The sequence below is a fragment of the Dipodomys merriami genome, unplaced genomic scaffold, assembly GCF_024711535.1.
Source record: "Dipodomys merriami isolate MVZ:Mamm:240054 unplaced genomic scaffold, mDipMer1.0.p SCAF_1, whole genome shotgun sequence".
Classification (NCBI taxonomy): Eukaryota; Metazoa; Chordata; class Mammalia; order Rodentia; family Heteromyidae; genus Dipodomys; species Dipodomys merriami.
In genome coordinates this window covers 88635477-88653232 of record NW_027202270.1, presented here as the reverse complement: position 1 = coordinate 88653232, position 17756 = coordinate 88635477, and the positions used below count along the sequence as shown (strand labels likewise).

Here is a 17756-nt window from a genome sequence, read left to right as displayed (position 1 = left end):
TAAAGTTTCTTTCTGTGCTGTAGTCTTATAAAGTCCGGCTCAGCGGAGTCCTTTCTGTAGGGCGGTGGGAAGCTCATCAGTGGGGCTACAAGCTGAGTGCACGACGTCACTCCGTTCCGTGTCCCTTGGGAAGGTCTGAGACTAGGGCCATAAAGCAGACCTAACAGGTCTCTCCCTGACTTTCGGGGAGGTGAGTTCCCAGAGAGCGGGTCTCCAAGCGAGGGCAGACCGGGCAGGAGATGCCGAGGACCCACGCCCGTCCGCGGGTTAGGGCCCGGTGGATGCCTCCCTAGCTGGAGCTTGGAACAGACTCACGGCCAGCCTTCATGAGTTCAATGGCTGAGGTGAGGTACCAACCATGGGGCCTCATAACCCAATTCAGACTACTCTCCCCCGTCCTCTTTTCTTGGTGGTGTTTCTTTTTCTGTCACTTGTCGCTGTCTGCTCTTCAGCTTAAGGCCAGGGCTCTACCACTTTAGCCACAGCGCCATTTGTTTGAACGGTGGTTAATGTCTCATGGGGCCTAATGCAGGGCTGGAGGTGTAGCTCAAGTGGTAGTTTCAGCTTAGCACGCTTTAAGGCCCTGAGGTCCAACCCCACTACCATCATAAAAGTAAAAATTACTGAGTTAAGAGTTGTATCTTTTTTTTTTTCAGTTGTAGGGCTTGCTCTGCACTTCAGGGCCTAGGTACTGTCCTTGAGCTCTGTCTCAAGGCTAGCATTCTACCACTTAGAGCCACAGTTACACTTCCTGGTGTTAATTGGAGATGAGTGTCATGGGGAATTTTCAACAGGGGCTGGCTTTGAACTGTGGTCCTCAGATCTCAGACTCCAGAGTAGCTAGTAGGCTTGGGCCTCCCCTGCAGGGCTAGAATTGTATCTTTACATATTAATATACTTTGAGGTGGGTGTTGGTGGCTCATGCCTTCAATCCTTGTTCGTCAAGGGGCTGAGGTGTGAGGGTTGCAGTTTGAAGCCAGCCCAGGGAGGAACATTTTTGAGGCTCTTATCTCTATTTAAAAGGTTTGGCTCAAGTGGTAGAGTGCCAACCTTGACAAATAAGCCAAGCAATAGTTAAAGGCCAGACTGCGTTTAAGCCCTGGTACTGGCACAGAAATACAGAAACAAAAAGAACAGAAAACAAAACACTTAAACCTTGAATTTTCATACATCATATACATACATACATACATAGTGTATTTATTTTTCTATTCCATATACTTTAATAGTACTTACTGAATTTTGATGAGTATTATGCCAGTGAATCCTCTACTTGTGTGTGTGTGTGTGTGTGTGTGTATGCTCTACTGACGGGGGCTTGAATTCAGGCCTGGGTACTATTAACTTTTTCATTCAAAGAAATGCACTCTTAGCCTGGTGCCAGTGGCTCAGACCTATAATCCTAGCTGCTCAGGAGGCCTAGATTTTAGGATTGTGGTTAGAAGCCCTCCATGGCAGGAAAGTTCTTGAGATCCTTGTCTCCAATTAACTACCAGAAAACTGGAAATGGCACTGTGGCTCAAAGTGGCTCACTTTGGCTCTAGCCTTGAGCAAAAAAGCTCAGAGATAGAGCCCAGGCCCATGAGTTCAAGCCTCAGGACCAAAAAAAAGTACTCTGTACCTGACTTATATAACTGTAACCCCTCTGTATATCACAATCAATGCAAACAGCAAAGAGTCGTTTATTGCACGCTCGAGCTTGGTCCTCCGCACACTCAGTAACTGGTAACGCTAAGAGGCCCTGAGCATAGAATCAGCACAGTTTTTATAGTATTGAACAAACAACTTTAAGGAACTTTTACATAAGAAACTACATGATTGGTTAACATTTAAAGCAAGCTAAGCTGGGCAAATATGATTGGTTGACCTTTACAGACTAATGTCCTTGGTCCATAGCTTGACCAAAAAACGGTTATGAGTCACACCTGGACCAACAGAATGCCTGGCATGTCTCGCCCTGGGCTCTGAAGAACCGGTTGGTCAGAAAATTATTGGAACTCTTAGCCCTAGGTCGCTGGGGGGGGAGGGGAGGGGGCAACACCGCTTGGGGGCTAACACCTGCCTTAAGCAAAGGCCATCTATGGCTCCAAGAATTGTGCATAGCTTTCTGTCGTAAATTCCTAGCATTGTGGCTAAAGTGGGCCACGAGTTAAGTCGCAGAGATGGGATCTTAAGTAAAATGGAATTGCTTAGGTTTTTCATTTTCCACATACAGTTTTTCTGGTTAGGGAGATGTGAAAAATCAATGTAATCTATTAAAGTTCACAGAAGTGTAAAAACACACTTTGCAACAATAATAGCCAAGCTGTTGTTGAGGTTTTGCAGCAGATATTGTGCTGGCTATGTTAGGTTTTTAAAAAGAGGTAGCTGAGTAAGAACAGCACCACGCATGTGGTATTCAGGTAAGGGGTAGGTTTATTCAGTAAACCTGCTGGGAAAGAGAAGAGAGAGGTGGGAAAAAGAGAGCTGAGAAAGAGCTAGAAAAGAGCAGAGAGAGAGCGCGTCTGGGAAAGGTGAGAAAGAGAGAGCTAGAAAAGAGAAGAGCTGGGAAAGAGAAGAGAAAAGAGCTAGAAAAGAGAGAAAAGAGCTAGAAAAGAGAGCATCTGGGGAAGGTGGGAAAGAGAGAGCTAGGAAAGAGAAGAGAAGGAAAGAGCTGAGAAAGAGCTAGAAAAGAGCAGAGAGAGCAGAGAGAGGGCATCTGGGCCTGGGCTAGGCCTTATCTAGGGTATGGGCAGAGAAAGGTGTGGCCACATCAAATTCAGATGTGACCTCAGCAGATGCAGATGCGACCTCTTCCAGGTGTCCCAGTTGCCTAGGTAATTCAGGTACTGGGTGGAGACTTTGCTGCAAGGAGGGTGGAGTCTGCTAGCCATCCAGGAGCGGACCTTACAGGCTATATTTTATAAGAATTATTTTACCTAATCCTCAGAATAATCTCAGAAGAGGTCATCTGTGTGTGTGTGTGTGTGTGTGTGTGTGTGTGTGTGTGTGTGTGTGTGTGTGTGTTTATAGAAAACAGGGGCTTAGACATATACAAATAGATAACACAGTTCGGATTTAAAGCCACAAAAGTTAACCACTTTTATTCACTATGCCTGTTAGTGTGAAGGTTACCCTGAAGATAAATTCTTGCTTGGATGCATAAAGACTGCTTATAATGGGACCTATACCGCACACGAACCATATTCATATCACAAAAGGTAGCAAGTTCTCCTAAAAAGATGAAACATGCTTGGAATGGAATGTAGTTGACTCATCTAAACAAGAAAATGTATAAAGGGGCTGGGAAGGTGGCTCAGTGGTAGAGCGCTTGCCTTGCATGCATGAGGCCCTGGGTTTGATTCCTCAGCACCACATAAGCAAAAAGAAAACAGCCTGAAGTGGCACTGTGGCTCAAGTGGTAGAGAGCTAGCCTTGAGCTGAATTGCTGAGGGACAGCGCCCAGGCCCAGAGTTCAGGCCCCAGGACCGGACCCCCCCCCAAAAAAAAAATGTATAAATAACATAGATTAGCCTTGATTTCTTGTGTATAAGAAAATGAAGTAGGCCCTGAGAGGAGACTTGAGCTGGTACAGTTTCTTTCCAGGCTTTGCTTTTGTTTTAGGGATTTTAGAAAAAACCTTTAAACAAGGTTAACTAGACCTTGGCTCCAAAGAGCCCAGTTCCAGAAATGAAAGAATGCCTCTAGGTCTTCCTCCCCTTAACCACCTAACTTACTTTGATTGTTCAGTTAAGGACTGACCAATAAAACAGATAGGTTGTAATCTGGCTCAAACCAGCTACATCACAAGCTTACTGTAAACTCTGCCTTTTTCCTGGGCTTAAGACAAACTCCACTAAACTCGGCCTTTGTGCATGCTTACTGTAAACTCCGCCTTTTGCGAGTGCTTACCTTATGAATTTGTGTCATTCAACCAAAAGTGATAGGCTGGTTTAAACAGCCAGAAGAGTCAAATTGTAACCTCATTAGCCACCTGCGTGTGGTCTGGTATGACTGTGCAATCTTTTGTGTGTGTGACAAGCTCATTGGTCACCTGCGTGACCAGGCTTGACCTTTTGAATTTTGCCTTTAAAAACCAAAGTACATGGGCATTCAGGGTCACAGTATCAGCTACCAAGCCTGTGCTGCAGCCTTGACTGGTCAGTGTAGGGACCTTCTCAATCAAGTTTCTTCTTTGTTAACAACTTTGTTGTGGTGGTCTCTGTCATTCCAGGTGACTAGGTAGGTTTGCCTGCCTGAGTAGAGGGTCTTACTACTACAAAAAGTTGTCTTAAAAAAAAGTTGTCTTAAAATGTTCCATGTGCATGCAAGAGGCTTTGATTTGAAGATCCCAGTTCAAAGCCAGACTGGGCGGGAAAGTTAGAAGTGGAGCTGCACTAGCACTGAGAGGAAAACATTAAGGTCCTAGGCAATGAGTTCAAGCCCCAGTGCGCGCGCGCGCGCGCGCACACACACACACACACACACACACACACACACACACACACACACACACACACACACACACACACACACACACACACACACACACACACACACACACACACACACACACACACACACACACACACACACAAGGTTCATGTAAAAACAGTCCTGGAAGCATCAAAGAGTCACAGAGATTGGGCTGGAGGAGGAAGGGCCTAGGATTCTGTCAGTCCCTATTAAGGTAAGAGAGGGCGGGGAGAAATCTTCTTTGAACTAATTAGCCAATCTGGTTCTGAGGCCACTTACTAAGGCAACTTCCTGTCTTTCCTCTTTCCTCCTCTTCTTGATTTTGGTGGGCTGGTGAGTAACCTAATTCTGATCTCTGGTACTTTGGAATTTGTCTTTCATTTGAGCTATGTACCCGGCAGCAGGCCTTTATTCTGAGCACTGCTGTTCTGGCTGTTAGTTGGAAGGTGATTAATTTCTGCTGTGTGACTTCAGGGAGAACACAGTAATATTGAAGCAGGGTAACTTATGGAAACTGAGGCCTGGGCTAGGCAATTCAGAAATACATGATCTAAAAACTTAGAAATGCTATCTTTGCTTCAAAGAGAGTCAACTGAATGCATTCTTTCCTAAGGGATGCATTTCTCACCCAAGAATTTAAAACTGCCTGACAAGATGCCCCAAAATGAAGGTAGTAGGGTGTCTCCTTGTTTCAAGGTTAAGGATATCTTTTAAGAAAAAAAAGAAAGAAAGGATATCTTCTAAGGCAGAATGCTTTCTTACCTGGAAACTCAGAGACTAACACCAGGTGTGGTTAAAGCAAAGACAAAGCACCTAGCTTTGCATAACTTAAAAGTAAGACCCCCTGCCTTTACCCTGTAAATACCAAACAGCCCTAGGAGCTGTGTGTCTCTCTGGGTGTCTTTTTGTCTGTCTGTGTCTTTGTTAGGAGCTGTGTCTCTCTCTGGGTGTCGTTTTTGTCTGTGTCTTTGTGTCCCTATGAGAGCACCCACACTCTGCTAGAGTGTGCCCCTGCCCTTCTGTTTGCTTTTTTTTTTTTTGGTCTGGTCGTGGGGCCTGAACTCTGTCCCTCAGCTCTTCAGCTCAAGGCTAGCACTCTACCACTTGAGCCACAGGGCCACTTCCGTCTTTTTTCTTTTTGCTTATGTGGTGCTGAGGAATCGAACCCAGGGCCTCATGCATGCATGGCAAGCGCTCTACCACTGAGCCACCTTCCGAGCCCCTCTATTTGCTTTTTTTTTTTTGCTGCAAAAAGCTTTATTTTCATTTGGTCCAAGGCTTGGGAAGGGCTCCAGGATGGTTAGTTAGGCAGTTTCCCAATGGCTAGAGGCAGAAGCTCTGGCGGAAACCCTGATATCTGGTGAGGCAGAGATGGCCCCTCAAAGGCTGCTGGACTCTGGAATTTCCTAGTCGTGTTTGAGGGTGAGGCGTTCGAAAAGATACTCGCCCAGCTGGGCCTGAGGGGCCGCCCCCAGCCTGCGAAGGTTGGTTAAGTGGTCGCCCATCTTCTTGATGAGCTTCACCTCTTCATCCAGGAAGTGGTTCTCTAGGAAGTCACAGAGTGAAGATCCAAAATGGCTTGGTTCAGGTTCTTCTCCAGGGCCAGGGCAGCTTCCATGGCTTCCACGGTTTTACCCCACTCATCCTGAGAAGGTTTCTGCACATCCTGGAACAGCGCGCGTCCCCCGCGCTGGTTCTGCATCTTCAGGAGGCGCTGGGCGCCCTCAAGTTTCTCCTCCGCCAACTCGCGGAAGAAATGGCCCACGCCCTCCAGAGCCACATCGTCGTGATCGAAATAGTAGCCCAGAGAGAGGTAGGTGTAGGAGGCCCGCAGGTGCAAGTTGACCAGGCGGTTGACGGCAGCCTCCACCTCGGTGGAATAATTCTGACGAATCTGGGAGGTCATGGCTGGTCGTCAATACAGAGCTAACCACAGAAAAAAACACCCGCGTTGGTTGGTCCTGGAAGCAGGCGACGGGCGAGAAGATCAGGGTCAGAGGTGGTGAGTGGAGAGGCAGTTGGTGGTGGAAAGGAGGAGTCCCCGGGTCTGTTCCGTCCAAACACTGTTGAAGCAAGACACAGATCCGCGGGACTGGCGCCCGCTTCTCTCTATTTGCTTTTTTGTCTGTCTGTTTTCTTGCTTGTTTACTTAATTTAGCTCTGCCAAGTTCTCTTACCATAGCGACTTGTCCAGAAATTCTTATTCTGTGATTGAAGTCAAGAACCCTCAGTGAAGAGTTCCTATATTTTAAGGGGAGCTTCATTAAACCTCATCTCTGTCGGATGATAAAATGGGCTGTCTGGTGTAAGGTATATTAAATAGGTTGGTTTCATTAGGTAGCTGATGAAGAGAAAACCATACGCTATTCAGGCCGGAGAAGTTTATTTACCGAACTGCTGCCCCTCCTGTGCTTCGCCGGCTGAAAAGGAAAGGGGGTTGGGGGAGACCCCCCTCTGGGCCTGGACTTATGTAGGCCTGGGACAGGAAGAGTTGTGGCCAGGTGGGAGAAAGGTGTGGTTGCACGCATCTGGATGTGACCTCAGGGTCTGGGACCCTCTTAAGGTCAGATGGGAGGCACGTGACCAGAGGTGGCTCAGGATGTGACCTAGCCAGAGGGGAAGGTGACTGCTTCCAGGTCTGGCAGTTACCTAGGCAACAGATACTGGGCAGAAACTTAGCCAAGAGGGAGGGAGGTGTCCCTATTCAGATCTTACACTAGGCTTGTTTCCACAGGGGTGTCTGTAGTACTGAGTCTGCCTGTTTTCTCTAAGATCTGGTGGCACAGATAGTATAGATTATGCTTTACATTCAGAACGTTGTGTTGTTAGAAAATGCCTGGCTTCATTTTACCTGCAGGAAAATACTGTTTTATGTCCCTGATAAGGGGAGACTATGGGATGATAAATTCAGCCTCATTTTAATTACCAGGTTAAATATCTGTAGGGCTTATTTAGATCCTTAGTTGGTTTCTGGTAACTTGTGAGGACACTGTGTGGACATCATCTGTTCTGGTGACTACTAAAGTATTTAGGCAGCAAATAGATGACAGGTTTCGGTGAGTCCCAGGAAGCTCCTAATTTTAATTTTGCTGCACAGGACTCTACTGAGGAACCTAAGCAACTCCATTTCACTTAAGACCCTCATCTCAGTTCTGCAACTTAACCCTTGACCCACTTCAGCCCCAATGCCTGGAATTATATCTGAAATGCCAGAACAGCCCCTCCTAGGGTCTGGTGACCATTATCTAAACCAGACACCCTGCAGTTTAGCACCTATCCTCTTGAGACTCCCCTGTGTTGCAAGCCAACCAGTTTTAAGTACGTCAGCCCCCTTGATCTAACCAACAACTTGTTTCTGGTCCTTTCCTGCTTTGTAGTGCACCAATCATACTATAGAGTTGTTTTATGATTTTCCCATGGTTTGTAGTCATTTGTTACAAGAAGTTATGATGTATGCAAAGCCCCTGCCTTCCCTAAAATAGTGTATAAAAAGTGCTGTAACCCTGGGCTCTTTCAGTGTCATGGGCTGCTACCATGTACGTGGCGGGGACCAAGCTCAAGCTTGCAATAAAGACTCCTTTGCTTTTACATTGGCGATGGGTCTCTGGTGGTCTTTTGGGTAAGGATTTCCGAATTCGGCTTTACAGTACCAAAAAGCTTCAGAAACACTGAGGAAGATCAGGTACCTTAGTACTATATTTAGATTTTAGCACCACAGCTTACTGCTTGGGTGATCTCGGGAGACTTCTTAAGGCAGTCTGGACTCAGCTTGCAATGGTCAAATAAAAGTCTCTTGTAGAAGAAACAATATGTATTTGCAATAAATATTGGGATATATTTTTTCCCAGACTAATAACTTCCTGTTTTATGTATCAATTTGGCTAAAATGTATGTTAATGTGTGCTATATGCAGAAAATGTGAGAAAAATATATTAAACTATTTAAATGAATAGGCATTTGTAGACCTTTCATAATTCTTATAATTGTCAAGCTTATTGTTAATTTTAGGTTTGAGTAGGTAATAACAATTACCATTAATGTATACAATGAAGTTGTTCCTGCCCCTAAGCCATCCATTTCCCTTCCTCAGTAAATGTTGAGTTCATAGTTTATTTTTATGAGAACAATATGCACTGGGCACTTCCCTTCTTTGAATACTTAATAAACATGTGCCTTATATTTCCTACAGTTCCTTGAGTAAATAAAAATATCCACTTTCTTTATAGTGGTCCCATAGTAAATATTCTAATGTATGTGTGCATGCCAATATGTTACCTCATCCATGTGTCCCATGAGAATTCAGGCAAGATAAGAATGTAGTAGAAATGATAAGGTTTATTTGTTAGGAAAAAATATTGCAGAGAAATAAGATTATGTGAGAAGATAGCACTTAAATATATCTTCAGCCATTTTCAGATTATAAGCATTGGCCTCTGGTTAACTGGGGAGGATTGGGGACAGTATGTAAGAATGTGTGCATAGTTAGAGGAGTCACTAATCACAAAGCAGGTTCAGAAGTGGTCTGAAGTGGCATCAGGTTATACTATGTCATAGACTTATTCACAATCCATTACTAAATTTCAAGATGTTTGCAAAGCAGCTGCTGGAAATAATAGTATTGAGTCCCAGGATAGGACTAGGTCTTGGGGCAGACTTAGTGCTCCAAGGGTGAGGAGAGTTTATGAATTACATTTGACTTCTAGGACCCAGTTTTACACATCCTTGTGGTGAGTGGGCTGAATATTTGTTTTGAAATTGTTGACCCACCTTAGGCTGGAATGAAACCTAAGTGGGTGGAATGCTCATCTTTTTTTTTTTCTAATTTAACTTAATTTTATTGTAAAGGTGATGTACAGAGGGGTTATAGTTACATAAATAAAAATGAGAACATTTCTTGTTGAACATTGTTACCCCTTCCCTCATTTTTCTCCTGCTTTTCCTCCCCCCCTCCCAAGTTGTAAAGTTCATTTCAACATAATGTCTTGCTTGTATTAGTTGTATTAGTTGTGTTAGTTCACCTTTTGTCCTTTGACCATTTTGTTATTGTCCTTCCTCTAAGGTCTCAGAGATAGCTTGCCAATGATTTAAGTCCCCACCTTGTGTCCACCTGTTCACAAAAAATATGTTACTATTTCCTGATACTGTTATTCCAGTGTGACATACAAATTCCCACCCCAGTTGCAACAGTCTTGATACAATCCTTTTTGGTGTAGTGGGAAGACCCCTACTCAGGCAGGCAAGCCCACCCAGTTGTCTAGAGTGACAGAGCCCACCACAACAAAGTTGTTAACAAAGAAGCAACTTTATTGAGAAGGTTCCTACACTGACATGTCAAGGCCTCAGCACAGGCTCAGGAGCTGATACTGCAACCTGGAGCGGCCCCCATTCTTTGGTTTTTAAAGGCAAAATTTACAAGGTTGAGCCTGGTCATGTGCAGGTGACCAATGGGATTGTAACACACAAAAGATTGCACAGTCATACCAGACCACAGGCAGGTGGCCAGTGAGGTTACATTTTGTCTCTTAATGGCTGTTTAAATCAGCCCATTACTTTTGGTTTTAATGGTGCACAAATTCAGAGGGTAAGGCGGAGTTTGCAGTAAGCACATGCAAAGGAATTTACAGTAGGCATGGGCAAAAGGTCGAGTTTACTGTCAGCACCAGGTGTCACCAGTTTGAGACATTACAACCTAACCATTTTATTGGTCATCCTTAACTGAACAATCAAGGGTGAGTTAGGTTGATAAGGGGAGGGGGACCAGAGGCATTCAACTGGGCTGGTTGGAGCCAAGGTCTGGTTAACCTTGTTTAAAGGTTTTTAGTCACCACCCTTAAAGGTCAGTCAAAAATGGAGTCTAAAATCCCTAAAACAAAGGCAAAGCCTGGAAACAAGCTGTACCAACTCGAGTCTCCTCTCAGGAATATGACTCCCCCAAATTCCTTTATAACACTTCTCAGAACTGACCCTACTCCCAAATTCCCATAGTCTACCTACATGTGACTGCCCCCTAAAATTGTTTAAATTCAACTTACACCTGTCCATGGCTGCTGCCTCCATTTCTGCTTGGAGCAGCCTTGCAGGTCTGTTCCCTAATAAAGCCTTGAGCCTGTAGTTGTCACTCACCTCTCATTTCTTACACCTCTCTTCCCCAAATCAGATAAATGTATATACAAGACACAGGGTATCAAAATCAAACAGGATAAACCAAAGTGACAACAGGGAATAAGCCAAAGGAAGAAAAAGGAAACAACTTCATGTAGTACATTAAGAAAAACAAAACCAAAAAACCCTCTAGTTTTCCATATCTTAGAGATCATTTCAGTTAGCATCATTTTACATGATCATATGTACATAGTGTAAGGTATATTAAATAGGTAGGTTTCATTAGGTAGCCCATGAAGAGAAAACCACACACTTTTCAGGTAGGAGAAGTTTATTTACCGAACTGCTGCCCCTCCCGCACATAGTGGAGAAGCACAGCTGAAAAGGAAAGGGGAGGTGGGGAGGCCACTCACCTCTGGGCCAGGACTTATGTAGGCCAGGGACAGGAAGAGGTGTGGCCAGGTGGGGAAAAGGTGTGGCCACACTGGATCTGGTTGTGACCTCAGGGTCTGGGACCCTCTTAAGGTCAGATGGGAGGCATGTGACCGTGGTGGCTCAGGATGTGACCTAGCCAGAGGGGAAGGTGACTGCTTCCAGGTCTGGCAGTTACCTAGGTAACAGATACTGAGTGGAAACAGCCAAGAGGGAGGGAGGTGTCCCTATGCAGACCTTAAACTTAGCTATTGACCTATTGTGATCCTCTGCTAGGACTTTGAGACTTAATCCTGATCACCTTTTGGGTATGTCACCTGTAAATTGGAAAGCTTAATAATGATATCTTTTCTCAGATTTTGTGATCTTATCCCCTATTTTAGTTTCCTTTTGCACCTCCCATCATTCAGGCTAGCTCCTATTAATTTATATCCTTAACTTTGTGTGTGTGTGTGCGCGCGTGCGAGTGTCTATGTCTGTGTTTGTGTCTGTGTGTGCTACTCTTCGAGTTTGAACTCAGGGCCTTGGTAATGTCCCTGAATTTTTGCTCGACTAGCAAGCTATCATTTGAGCCATAACTCTACGTCTGTCTTTTTATGGTGGTTAATTGGAGATGCGTTCAGGATGGCTTTGAGTCATGATCCTCAGATCTCAGCCTCCTAAGTAGCTAGAATTACAGGCCTGAGCCACAAGTACCTAGTCCCTTAGCTTTTTTTTTGTTTATTTGTTTTGTTTTTTGTTTTTTGTTTGGTCCGTCATGGGGCTTGAACTCTGGGCTTGGGTGCTGTCCCTGCAAAGATCAATGAAAGGATTCATCACATCCATGCCAGGGGACCATGAGGAGGCAGGCAGGCACAGGAGAAAGATTATTATAAAGTTTGTCAGAGGAGCCATATTTCCCTCGGAGGGAGAGTACATGGCTGCCTCCACTATAGGTAGCAGCAGGGTCTGGGGGGTAGAAAGTGAGGTAGATGGGAGTTCAGGTGGATCTGGGTGGAGAGAGGGAGGGGCCAACTATGTGGTAAGAACTCCAGGGCAGGGAGGAGCTCAGGTCTGGGTGGAGCTGATGTCCAAAGGTGGGCAAAAATGCTTATAGTCCTTGTGCTCTTCAGCTCAAGGCCAGTGCTCCACAACTTGAGCCATAGTGCCACTTCCAGTGGTTTATTGAAGATGAGAGTCCCATGGACTTTCTTGCCCAGGCTGGCTTTGAACCTTGATCTTCAGATCTCAGCCTCCTGAGTAGCTAGGATTACAGGTGTGAGCCACCAACGTCTGGCTCCCTTAGCTTTTATTGGTGAATATTTGTTTATGTCCTTTATCTTCCTTAAAATGAATAATGAATGTTTAGGTTACTTGGGAGACATTGCATTTTTTAGTTGGGTTTTGCTATATTCTTTTTTTTTTCTTTTTAAACTTTTTTTTCTTTATTTTATGTTTTTTTTAACTTTTTTTTTTTTTTTTTTGGTCATTGGGCTTGAACTCTGGGCCTGGGAACTCTTCAGCTCAAGGCTAGCGCTCTACCACTTGAGCCACAGTGACAATTCCAGCATTTTCTGCTTATGTGGTGCTGAGGAATCAAACCCAGGGCCCCGTGCATGCAAGGCAAGTACTCTACCACTGAGCCACCTTCTCAGCACTGCTATATTCTTGTGTGTAATTTTTTTTTTTTGGTCGGTCGTGGGGCCTGAACACTGGGCCTGGGCACTGTCCCTTAGCTCTTCAGCTCAAGGCTAGTGTTCTACCACTTGAGCCACAGCTCCACTTCCGGCTTTTTTCTTTTTGCTTATGTGGTGCTGAGGAATCAAACCCAGAGCTTCATGCATGTAAAGCAAGCACTCTACCACTGAGCCACCTCCCCAGCCCTGCTATATTCTTAAAAGAACTACAGCTAGTTTTCAGTGTTTATTGTTTGTGTTTTGTGCACAGAGTGATGATTATAAGACAGTCTATACCTTGAATATCCTGATTAGAAGTACAGAATTCCTACCAAAACCATGCTGGTGTTCTTCATGTCTGTCCACTTTGGCTTGACAAGGTAATGGTCTTATTATTATTTTTATTATTGCCAGTCGTGGGGCTTGAACTCAGGGCCTGAGCACTGTCCCTGAGCTTCTTTGGCTTAGGGCTAGCACTCTACCACAAAAGCTACAGCACTTCTGGCTTTTTCTGTTTATGTGGTGCTGAGGAATAAAATCCAGGTTTCATGCATGCTAGGCAAGCAATTGTAAGACACATTCCCAGCACCCGGCTGTCCCTCAGCTCTTTAGCTCAAGGCTAGTGCTCTAGAACTTGAGCCACAGCACCACTTCTGGTTTTCTGGTGACTAATTGGAGATGAGAGTCTCATAGAAGCCGGCGGTGGTGGCTCGCGCCTGTAATCCTAGCTACTCAGGAGGCTGAGATCTGAGGATCTCGGTTCAAAGCCAACACTGGCAGGAAAGTTCATAAGACTCTTATCTCCAATAAACCTCTAGAAAACCGGAAGTGGTGCTGTGGCTCAAGCGGTAGAGCGCTCGCCTTGAGCTGAAGAGTACAAGGACAGCGCCCAAGCCCAGAGTTCAAGCCCCACACTGACAAAAAAAAAAAAAGAGTCTCATAGACTTCCCTGCCTGGGCTGGCTTTGAACCATGATCCTCAGATCTCAGCCCCCTGAGTAGGTAAGATTACAGGTGTGAGCCACTAGCACCTAACAGTTTATCTTGTTTTTTTTTTTTTTTTGGTCCGGTCGTGGGGCCTGAACTCTGGGCCTGGGCGTTGTCCCTCAGCTCTTCAGCTCAAGGCTAGCGCTCTACCACTTGAGCCACAGCGCCACTTCCGGCTTTTTTCTTTTTTCTTATGTGGTGCTGAGGAATCGAACCCAGGGCCTCAGCATGCAAGGCAAGCGCTCTACCACTGAGATACCTTCCCAGCCCCAGTTTATCTTGTTTTAAGCACATTTAACGTTGGGAAAGAGTGACTCAGAACCTGGTGCCCATTGCATTCTAAGGGCTGGAGGGGTATGCTTTCCATGTTTACTAATAGTGGCTAGAAGGATTTTTGAGAGTATTAAGTTAGGAAAATTTCCTTTATTTTGACTTTGGGATAGAAGAATGCAGTATAAAACAAAAAACATTTGGAAATTTCCCCAAAGCTCCCTAGGTCTTAAAAGGATTACACACTCCAAGGCTTGTCAACCTCATTTTTCAGTTTAGCCAACTGTGGAAAAAAAGTAATTCTTCCCAACAGAAGCAAGATTTTGTTGTCAAAAGGTAACTATGGGGGCTGGGAAGGTGGCTCAGTGGTAGAGCACTTGCCTTGCATGCCTGAGGCCCTGGGTTTGATTCCTCAGCACCACATAAGCAAAAAGAGAAAAGCCGGAAGTGGCGCTGTGGCTCAAGTGGTAGAGTGCTAGCTTTGAGCTGAAGAGCTAAGGGACAGTGCCCAGGCCCAGAGTTCAGGGCCCATGACCGGACCAAAAAACAAACAAACAAACAAACAAACAAACAAAAGTAACTGTGTAGAAGACACTGGCTTCTTCCTTGTTGAATAGGGAATAGGAGGAACAGGAAAGAAAGCTTATGTCTTTTTGTTTTTGGTCAGTCATGGGCTTGAATTCAGGGCCTGTGTGCTGTCTCTGAGCTCTTTTGCTCAAAGTTAGAGCCTTGAGCCACAGTTCCATTTCCAGTTTTTGAGTGGTTAATTGGAGATAAGAATCTCATGCGGACAGTACTGTGGTCATAGTACCTAGCCACAGTACCTAAATTACAGCTACCCACAGTACCTATATTATAGGTGTGAGCCATTGGCGCCACAGCGAAAATGGATCTTTTAATGCAGAGCATCTGGATTTCCAGGTTATTTAGTTGATTTTATATAAGTAATAGATCCAAATGAAGAGTCAGGATTTAAGTTCAACTGGACTGACTTCAAAAATTCACCATGGTGTTTTGGCTCAAGGTTCATATTCTACTACTTGGGCCACACCTCCCTCGGTCCCTCCCTCCTTTCATTCCTCTGTTACTAGTGATTTACTCTTTGGCTTCCTTTATGCCAGACAAGCTCACTATAAGTAAGCTACACCTCCAGTTCTTTTAAAAATTGCAAATAAAGTAAGCTAGGTACTAGTGGCTCACACCTGTAATCCTAGATACTCAGGAGACTGAGATCTGAGGATCTCAGTTCAAAGTAGGCCCAGGCTAGAACAACCATGAGACAAATCTCCAAATAATAACCAAAAAAAGGCAGAAGTGGAGCTGTGGCTCAAGTGGTAGAGTATTAGCCTTGAGCAAAAAACTCAGAGACAGCGCCAGGCATGAAAAAAAAATGTAATTAGAAACTGGATGTTGCTCAGTTGCCCAGGGTAGAACTATTGATCTTACTATCCTGAATAGCTGGGATTATAAATACATTAGTATCTACCTAAAGAGAGGAGACACACCCATTTCCTCACTTCATTGGCACAAGTGTGTTAGAGCTGGGTACTAGTGGCATACACCTGTAATCCTGGTTATTCAGGAAGCTGAGATCTGAGGACTGAAGCTCCAAACCAGCCAAGCAAATGACTCTACAAAATGGCAAAGTGTTATGAAACAGATAAAATAGCAACCTAATAGGGAAGCTTTTACTACCCCATGCATCCTGACTTCTAGTTATTTTTTCTTTCTGTCTCCACTCAAAGTCCACATGCACTATATATATCATTTTTGTTTTAAGTATCCATGGAACTAGGACTAGCTAAATAGTAGGATGAACTATGCCACTGGTCTAAGTTTCTGACTTCACCCATTTTTATCTCATGCTTGTAGTCTTCCTCCTGTATTTAAGACAGTAGATAGAACTTAGTAACTTGAAGGGATGGGGGAATTGAGATAGATAGGTAATAAAAGGATGACACTGATTGAGAATTGACTTGTTGAACTGAAATCCTTCTTTACAATTAAAACAATACAAAAAGGTAAATCTAGAAAAAAAGAGATAGATGTAGGGCTGGGAAATTGGCTCAATGTTAGTGATTGCCTCGCATGCATGAGGCCCTGGGTTCGTTAGCTCAGTACTGTCCCGACCCGCAGGACTTCAACCAGGGCAATGAACCTAAGCGAAAAGGAATGAAGGGGCAAGAGACACGAAGAAGGACAGCAAGACAAGGATTCTGATCAAGCTGCCAATTTTTATTTTTCACACAAGGGTATTTATATGCTTGGACTTAGGGCGTGGTGAAAAGGTGATCTTCAGTAGCTGCAGGGTGTTTACTTAGGGCATGGTGAAAAGGTGGGATTCTGTAAACTCAGCCTCAGGTTGTTCTAGTGAGATAGTTAAGCCTATCATGTTTGAGAGACTTAACTTTTGGCTCCCAACACAGTACCACATAATGAGGAAAAAAAAGCGGGAAGTGATGCTATGTCTCAAGTGGTAGAGCACTAGCCTTGAGCTGAAGAGCTGAGGGACAGCTCAGGCCTAGAGTTCAGGCCAAAATAAAATAAAATAAAATAAATGAATAAAAAATAAAAAGAGATAGATATAGAAAATGACTATTATTAGCCAAAACAACTGAAGTAGTAGAAAATAAAGCTTGGAGTTTTGTTAGCAATGTCTTTTGGAAAACTGCCAAGGGGTCAGTTTAACATTTATTTTCTTTTGTTTCAGGTTGAAGGTGAAAACTACTGAGGAAGACCTGGATGTTCTGCACCCTGTGTATCAGCCCAGAAGTGGCCCTATAAAGGGGTCTGCATCTGTGGACCCTTAAAAATCAAATGGGCTTTAATTTGGACATTCTCAATAGGAAGGGTTTAACAATTAACTTTATAGTCAGGTACTTTGATCAAGGCATACTACCTTAGGGTCTTTGCATTATACAATGTCCTTTATTCCCTCCCCCACCAACCCCCCACTAAGCTTTTGGCTTTGGGTGGTTAATTGGAGATAAGAATCTCAGACTTAGGCTGGGAAGGTGGCTCAGTGGTAGAGTGCTAGCCTTGAGCTGAAGAGCTGAGGGACAGTGCCCAGACCCAGAGTTCAGGCCCCACAACCGGACCCAAAAATAAATAAATAAACAAGAATCTCAGACTTAGGGCTGGGAAGGTGGCTTAGTGGTAGAGTGCTTGCCTTGCATACATGAGGCCCTGAGTTCAATTCCTCAGCACCACAGAAGCAAAAAGAAAAAAGCCAGAAGTGGTGCTGTGGCTCAAGTGGTAGAGCAATAGAGGGACAGTGCCCAGGCCCAGAGTTCAGGCCCCATGGCCTGACCCCCCCACCAGAAAAAAAAAAGAATCTCAGACTTTTCCTTTGGGGTTGGCATTGGACTGCAGTCCTCAGATCTTTGACTTCTGAGTAGCTAGAACTATCAGCGTGAGCTACTTGCTCCTGACAAACAGCAGTATCTTGTGCAGGTCATTGATTGTTGATGGAATATTTATAAAATGCTTAGAGGATATGAAAATGTTTTTTGAGCAGTAGAATGCCACTTTCTGAAGCATGACTAGTCTGTAGGGAGTGTCACTTTGGGAGAGGCAGCACATATTCAACATCAGGATTTTTATGTGAAATGCACAAAGACTGGGCCATTTAATCTTTAAAAATTTTTTAAGATTTTGTGAGATACAATGGTGTTTTTATTTTCTTTTTAAGCTAGAATTACTCTGTAAGAAATGTATGTAGCTTACTCTTGAGGATGAATTTCCTATCAGGATGGGGTTGTGAAGATTTGATTAAAAAAATAATTATGGGGCTGGGAAGGTGGCTAAGTAGTAGAGTGCTTGCCTTGCATGCATGAGGCCCTGGGTTCGATTCCTC

The 17756-nt window shown here is 44.4% G+C and overlaps 1 protein-coding gene and 1 pseudogene across 5 annotated transcripts in view; one reads left to right on the top strand and one right to left on the bottom strand.

Annotated features, from left to right (window-relative positions):
• Positions 1 to 71: 71 nt before the first annotated feature.
• Ccnb1ip1 (cyclin B1 interacting protein 1) overlaps positions 72 to 17756 on the top strand; it is a 35665-nt gene continuing 17980 nt past the window's right edge. For 2 of the 4 annotated variants that reach the window (XM_070040269.1, XM_070040448.1), the window contains exons 1-3: positions 72 to 344; positions 12916 to 13024; positions 16611 to 16776. In XM_070040269.1, the coding sequence (XP_069896370.1) occupies positions 16718 to 16776 (59 nt within the window). In that variant the 5' untranslated portion in view covers positions 72 to 344; positions 12916 to 13024; positions 16611 to 16717. Of the gene's footprint in view, positions 345 to 11200; positions 11298 to 12915; positions 13025 to 16610; positions 16777 to 17756 lie in introns of those variants that run through there. The other 2 variants (XM_070040533.1, XM_070040361.1) reach the window with 2 other exon arrangements.
• LOC138828435 (ferritin light chain pseudogene) lies at positions 5699 to 6524 on the bottom strand (annotated as a pseudogene). Its single transcript, XR_011372247.1, has one exon. The product of XR_011372247.1 is annotated as a ferritin light chain pseudogene (transcript).